This window comes from Hirundo rustica, chromosome 4, assembly GCF_015227805.2.
Source record: "Hirundo rustica isolate bHirRus1 chromosome 4, bHirRus1.pri.v3, whole genome shotgun sequence".
Taxonomy (NCBI): domain Eukaryota; kingdom Metazoa; phylum Chordata; class Aves; order Passeriformes; family Hirundinidae; genus Hirundo; species Hirundo rustica.
Genome location: NC_053453.1, coordinates 6,298,157 through 6,305,883, shown reverse-complemented (window position 1 = coordinate 6,305,883; position 7,727 = coordinate 6,298,157). Strand labels below are relative to the sequence as shown.

Genomic DNA, 7,727 nt, shown 5'->3' with positions numbered 1-7,727 from the left:
AATGATTAGCAGCATGACCCTCTTAGAACTCTCCCTAGCAGGGGGTTCACTGGGCTGCTGGACCCTGAGCTGAGCTTGCTGCAACTTGTGCCTACAGCATCCATCAGAACTGGGACTGCTGACTGCTGGGCTTGGGCTGGTGTGGTTGGCATTGACTCTGAGATGACCCAAAGCTCAAATGTGCTCTTTCTGGGGACACCAGCCTGACTTTACATTTCACCTCTTAGGCAGAGGTGGTAGTCATGCAAAGACACACCCAGACTAAAATTGCTAAGCACTATTACACTTTATATAGCACAAAAGTTCAAATTTCTGGGCAAAAAAACAAGCCCTACTCACATTGTCCACTCCTGTGAAGCATTTGGATTGTAAAGGCAAAATTGGTTCAGCTTGTGGTTTCTCCATGTTGCAGAGAAGCAGAGGATGTCCGTGTATATGGGCAGATTTCTTTTACTCTTCCACATCCTCTTTCATAAAAAAGAACATTGTTGAAACCTTTTCTTCTTCATCCTTCGACCACATCTGTTGCTTAGACACCTTGGTCTCCTCTCCACTCCTCCCAGAATTCAAATCCAAATACTGGTTTGTCCTAGGGAAGACTTAACACCTTGATATCCAATTATCCCACAAGTATTGGATCAGAGTGGATGACCATCAAACGTTGACTCTCAAAATACAGAGGCCTTCCTTGCAACCTTAGTCCAAGCTGTACATACATTCACAGAGTGGGGGAAAAGTCCAACCTTACAGTCAAAAGGGGGTTTGATTCTGATGTGGAAGTATTCAGCGGGTTTGTGACTGCACACACAAAGAACACTTTGTACATAGATTCAGTTATATTCTTTATTGTTGAGACAGTTCTGGAATGTTTTGGTCTTCCTGAGCTGGCAAACGGATGAAAACATTGGTCTGCCCTGTTATACTTTATTTTTAAATTTATATCAGAAAGATTAACAAGCAGTAGAATGGACAAGTAGGTGTTTCAAAACTGTGTTCCAAAAGAAAAAGAGAGAGTAAGGACAGAGACATGAACTGTCAAGTACTGTGACTCTAATGGTTGAGGAAGAACTTAAGGAGGATTGGAAAACAAGTTAAACCACACTCCTGACTTCAGAATTCTTCAGGATATCCAGACACCTTCCCCTCTAATGACCCAGTCCTTGGATATGCCAGCCTGAGAGCCTGCTGAAAGGGAAGGTTTGTAGTGAGACAGCACAGCACAACGTGGCCTCTTGTCAGCCTGGGGGCTAAGTACTGCCCACATATGTCATATGACCACAAAACCACCACTGGAAACACCACTACAGTTTATAAAACCCTCAGTGCCATTCATTACACAGAACTAACCAAAATAGCTCACCTATTAACCTGTCACCTGTGCAGCTCCTGGTCTCCAATTTACCTCTTCACCCTTCTCCTGCTTCCTAATACCACATGGAACCTCGTCAGGCTCCAAGATGAGTGGTAATCATGGTGCTATTAATATGACAGTCAGCAGCCTCTTCCCACTTCACACGGCCTCACATGAATTCCTTGACATTAAACTTTAAGCTTCAGATCAAATCACTGAGTTTATGAGACTTTCTCCAGTATAATTTTTCCAACTGAAAAGCTGAAGAGGTTTATTATTACACTTATTTAATTCTCCTCAGCTCTAGGACTCTTTAGTCATCTTTGTCCTATTCCATCCTACTTCTGAATAATAAAATAATATAATGAACTGGACATACCTGGAAACAAAGAAAAAGTCTGGGACATCCTGTGTAAAAAGTACTGTTGTTGTTAATACTGAAATATTATTAGATTGATTATATTTAATCAGTTAACTCATGATCTGAAATGGAAAAGTATTTTACACACCAGAAAATTGTTGGAAAAATTACTATCAGTTAGAATGGGGAGGAGATATTTTAAAGTAATTTGAAGTATAATCAAATGTTAACTATGAAATAATCACGATGATCATACTGACTTGGGACATGTTGCAAGATAAAGCCCTTATTTAGTTGGCTAATTTCATGGCATTTCGAAAAACACATTACTCAGTTAATGGTTTGAGGAAATAATTTGAAACCATTCATTGATACAAATGCTCAGAATTTTTCATATTTTCACCAGGGGAAAAAAAAAAAAAAAAAAAAGGGACCTATGGGTTCTTAATATGTAATAATAACAACATGATACCGAGACAGAAACTGAACTAAAAGATGAAATTAAAAGCTGTCTGCCCCCCCAGAGCCAGTGTGCACTTTATCCTAAGTGACTTGGCTGCCACAGCGATGCAGGCAGTGACTATCTAGGGTGACACAAGGCAGCTATTCTAATGGGATAAAGAGGACTTTCATCTCTACATTTCTCCAGCGGGAATAATGCAATGGTGGCCTGTGACAAATGAGCAGATGATCCCAGTCCAGTTTTAGGATGCCCACCCCAAAATGCCCAACAACAGGCTCACAGCTCCCTGTACATGGAAGCCTTTGAGTTTGTGTTGTTTATTCTAAGTCCCAGCTGAGAAACACCAACAGTGCAGGACAGAAAACTGTTTCCAGCTACCGGATCCTCCTACATGTTGTGTGGATAACTACAAGACTTTGACCTAAAGTCACCTTGTCCTAGTTTCTAATTCACTTTTATGCAGATGAGATGGCAGGATTGGGGCTGTGGTATCCACATTGGCTCATACTTTCAGAAATGAAAGCTGCAAGATTTATTCATCTGAGAGACCACAATTAGGTTAGCTTGCAGGATCAGGCTTATTCTGCATGAAAAGGATGGATCTCTCTAATTCACATAAAGGAAAAGAAGAAATATTGGTGAAAAAGGGGATGTGCTAACTCCTGTAAAACATTACTGGAAACTGCATTGCCCAGACTGAAATGTCCTTTAAAACCATGAGTGTCCCTTTAAGCAAAATATCAGCACAAGGAAGGAAGAACTAAAACCAGTAAAAGAGCAGCTGATAAAACACTGCCATCACTTTTTCATAAATTATACTCAAAAATGTTTCACAAAATTGAGTAACAGAGGAAAACAGAAAAGATTTTTGTAGCACATTCCTTTGGCAAGTGCAGGATAAAGCTCATCATGTGAGTTGAGCTGTAAATGAGGGCCTTATGCTTTATAAAAATTCTCCTATTGTACCAGGAAGGATGAGAGTCAAACACAACAGTTTCAGCAATGCTCTAAGTCCTGTAAATAAAGTTAGTTAGCAGACGGGAATCAGCAGACTGTTTGGGGAGGGGGAAAAAAAAAAAAAAAAAAAAAAAAAAAAAAAAAAAAAAAAAAAAAAAAAAGAGAGAGAGAGAGAGAGAAAATACTGGTTTTGTAGGAAAAATTTAGGCACACTGCTGCTGCACTTCAGACCCAACTTCACTGCACTGTACCAGAGATTAATTAATTGGACCCACAAAATCCAGGAAACAGCATATGACATCCATCTACCTTTGCTGCTTCAGCATCCTCCCAAAAATATATAATGCAGGATTTTAAATAGTACGTTAGCCCAGTTTCCTTTCACAAAGTCTTACAGAGAAATTTAGGAAAATTCCAAAAGTAGCATATTGATTGCCTCTGGGATTTTCCACTTAGAATTTAATAGAAAATTACACCCCTACCCAATCTGTGAGGTTTCCATAACCTCCCTCGTGAATTTAATTTTCCATCATATAATAAATTTTACCATTAGGCATATTTTCTGAGATTGCTTCACCATTAAGGCTATTTCCCAATTTTGATTTTCAGAACCACATATACCCTCTCTGTGGTGTCTGGATGGCACCTTGCACTGAAGAATTCAGGTCTAAGTCTATGCACACAGTTAGGATACAAATCACTACTGTTAGTATTCAATTTGCTTCCCTCCTGCTCATTTTATGTCATTATTCCGAGTTATAGGGTCGGTCAATATTACAGGAGCTAACGGGATTCTCCTGGGTACTCTGAGGAGACCAAGGCAAGATCTGCATTTGCATCTGTTCAAGTAGGCGTATGCAAGTATCACATAGTCTTCTCCTTGTCACAACACAGTCTGACTACATGTAAAACACAAGATGATGATCGGAGCTGTGTTTGCAGTTAGCAGTAGTCATAACTGTAAAAGCCTGGGTCCTTTCTCTACAGGCAACAGGCAAAAGCACTCTCGGCTGTAAAAACAACACTCCACCCTCCGTGAATTTACCACAGCGAGCGAACTGGAAGTGTGGCTGAAGGCGTCAAGTGGTGAATAAATCAAAGCACTAATTTCAGCTGTGTTTGGGCCAGCCGTACGGCTACAGTGACCTCACGGTGACCGTCGGGAGGGTTGCCAGACGCCCTAAATCTCGCTCCTTTGGAGAGCCGAGACTCTCTTCCTCTTGCTAAGGCGATCCAGTTTTTAAGTGAGGGATTCTCTTCCTCTTGCTAAGGCGATCCAGGTCTGGCAGAGCTCAACATCCCTCAGCCCAGCCGGCGGCTCGGCGCTCTTCTCCAGGCCTCGGTCCATGACACCAGCGGACACATCGCTGCGATAATCCCCGTAAAACAAGGCAACAAACAGGTGTTGCCATCAGTTCCTGAGGTTTACCCACTTCCGCACGCCAACTTCAACCCCCTCCCTGCCGGCCCTGGCCCGGTCCCGCTAAACACGAAGAGTTCCCCCCGCTCAGCCCCTGAGGGGAGCCGCGGGCAGCACCGCGGGGCTGAGCGGGCAGCGCCGGTGCCCGTGTGTGAGGCGCGCGTCGGGAGGGGGACACAAAATGGCGCTGCCCCTCAGCCCCTCGCCCTCAGCCCGCGGCGGGGCCGAGTGGCAGCGGGCCGGCCCCGGGGTGGCGGCGGCTCCCGGCCGGCGGAACCGCCGCCTTCCTTCCCCCAGCAGGTGGCACCGGGGTCCCGGCGCCGGCGGCGAAGCCATTGCGGGCCGCCCTTCGCCGCCGGGCCGCGGCCGCGCAGCCGGCGGGGGGGAAGGCGGCGGCATCGCCCCCGCGGGGCTCCCCCCGCCGCACCCCGCTTTCCCTCAAAGTTCGGGGCGGGAGCGGGGGGGAGACCGGAGCCAACTTGTCCCGGATCCCTTTATTCGCCGCCGGAGCCGCCGTCTCTCCCAACCCCCGCGTGTATTGCTGATCGGAGGGACGGAGCTCGGTCCTGTGTCCGCCCCGCTCCTTCCTGCCCGCACCATGGAGTTCGCCCAGAGGAAGAGGAGCAGGAAATCCCAAAGCTTTAAACTGGTCAACGAAGGTAAGGCGGGGGCGACCGGGCTTTGTTCGCTGGCCGTGGGCAGCTCCGACTTTTGCCCCGGGGGGAGCGGGGCGTTATGAAACGCCGGCGCCCCCGGGCCGCCGCTCCCTCCCGGCTCTGTTATTGAACTCCGCAATCCTCTGCCTGAACTCCCCGAAACCATTGCACGCCTTTCTTTCTCTCTCTTTTTTTTTTTTTTTTTTAAATTTTATTTCTTTCACCCCCTTCCCGTTTCCTCTTTTTTTTTTTTTTTTTTTTTAATTATCTTTTACATGTGTGTTACGTGTTTTTGCAAAACCACCACCTCAAGCCTCTCCCCCCACCCCCCCCCTCAGGTGGACGTGTTATTTTTTTCCAAGCAGACCTTGCACAAAATAAAGTTGGATCGTGTTTCGTGGTAAATCCTGCTTGGGCGGGTGGGGGAGAAAAGGTAAAATCGGGAAGCGAGCATAAAATAATGACACTTGAGCAGCGACAGACCTCCTTAGTATTCAACTCTTGTGGATTTATTGTATTTGGGGTGGTTTTTTTCCTCTCCTCGGCTGTGTACATCCGCGTATTTCAAAGAAAAGCTGAATCGAGATTGCTTTATTAAAAATCCACGCAGGTAATTAATTGTACGTGGGCAGGGGAGAGCCGCTGGCGTGTAACTTGTTTGCTCGGGGTGTGTTTGCTTCTGGAAAAGAGGATATTTTAAAAGGGATCGTGAGGGGAGAAATATTTGAATTCATGTCGGGCAAGAAGCACAGCTCTGTGTTTCAGTCTTGTTGTTGTTTTCTTTAATTGAAGGGGAAAAAAGATACAGCCGCTGATAGGCATTTTAACAGGTGGACTTCCCACCCCTAGGGATTTGTTTTGGTTGGGGATTTGTCCCTTCTCTGGCCGATGAGATGTTTTTGCCCTGATGGATTTGACTCGAGATCGTTTCTCCTTTTGTGTTCCCAAGTATTGGATGGGAATATCTCCATGAAATGCTGTGTGTGTCCTGCATGCCAAGTTCAAGGCAGGTGACTGCTTGGTTGTAATGTCACACTGGTGAAAAGGGGGACACACATGCGAGTGTCAAAACTTGCTGTCTGAGGAGTGCTCTGCAAAATTACATTTGAAGCGAAGAAATTCAAAGATGGAAATAAACTCACTTGGTGAGAATAGTAAATAATGCCTACTGTATCGTGGTAGGGGGGTCTGGGGCATCACACATGGTCCCTGTTAAAACTAGAGGGGCAAGTACCTGCCAGACAGGTCTGAAACGCACTGGAGGTCTGTGTCCATAAGCAAACCTATCAAGGGTGTAATTTTTACAGAGAGCAGGTTTGGTTTGTGGAGTTTTGGTATAGAACATGTTCCCAACTTGCAGGCAGAGTTAGTGCACGACTGGGCTGGAGTATGGAGGTGGTGAAAGCAAAATGTGGAAAAACAAAACTGAAATTTTGCTTTGTTTCTTTCTGTCCTAATGGACCTGTGAAAAGCGTATGTGCCAGAAATAGGTGACTATTTTGCCAGCCTCAGTTGCCGCTTCTTACAGGTTTGGACACGTCTCAGTGTATGAGACAATCTATTTAACCTTATTTCAATAGGTAAATCCAGTTATGATGGTACATTATTAATAATGTTTTATCTGGGGTCTCTTTTTGGATGTAGAAAGTCAAATAGAAAACTACAGTAAAAGCATATCCTAGAGAGAAAATTGTCTTTGTAAAAAATTCTCTTTGAGAATAGAGGAGATAAAAGTCACGTTTTGTATGTGAGTCTGCACTCTCATACTCTTTTCTATCACAGTTGATTAGAAAGATAATTACGTATAAATAGTTGTCTCTTGTAATTGGCCTTTGCCTCTTGCAGGAGTTATTCTGCAATGTCACAGTTTACTGTTGTGAAATTGATATGGTTTTCCAGTGCCTGGACTGTGACATCCAAGGCAGAAGAAGGAAACCAAAGAGAAAAGGCAATGCTCTATGAATTAGTTGGTAACACATCATGTGCTATTGATGTGTACCCATACAATGCTTATTCTGTCCCAAAAATGACTTCAGAGCACCTTATCACTATGATCAGTAATGACCAAAACAAGAGAAAATCCATTCCTGTGCTAAAACACAGCCTCCTCTGGGGTGAAATCTGGTGGCTTTAAGGCCGTAGCTGCAGACAGAAGAATATTGTGACCAGCTGGATGTACAGCGATATGCTAAAGAAGAAACCATGCATAATCTGTATATCTAAGGACCATGAGTCTGTAAGTCATTTAAGTCCTAGTTTCCACGGACTTGCTCCCACAGGCCTTGTGGAATGTTCTTGAGAGGATGAAGGTGCCATCAGGTGCCCACCAAGCCACTTCATCACACCCTCTGCTCAACAGGACAGCTAGTGATCATGGAAGGCAGCGTCAATCCTGCCAGTTTAGTCTCATGAAGGAAGCTTTTACTTCCTTAATGTCATATCTCAAACTTCACCTTTACCCATTTCACCAGCTGGGCGTGCTTGGGAAGCAGAGGAACCCTTTGTGTAGCACCTCATTA

The 7,727-nt window shown here is 44.8% G+C and overlaps 1 protein-coding gene across 11 annotated transcripts in view; it reads left to right on the top strand.

Annotated features, from left to right (window-relative positions):
- Positions 1-4,933: 4,933 nt before the first annotated feature.
- Positions 4,934-7,727, top strand: part of BEND7 (BEN domain containing 7) — a 46,579-nt gene continuing 43,785 nt past the window's right edge. For all 11 annotated transcript variants that reach the window (XM_040063107.2, XM_040063111.2, XM_040063106.2 and 8 more), the window contains exon 1: positions 4,934-5,211. In XM_040063107.2, the coding sequence (XP_039919041.1) occupies positions 5,151-5,211 (61 nt within the window). In that variant the 5' untranslated portion in view covers positions 4,934-5,150. The remainder of the gene's footprint in view (positions 5,212-7,727) is intronic.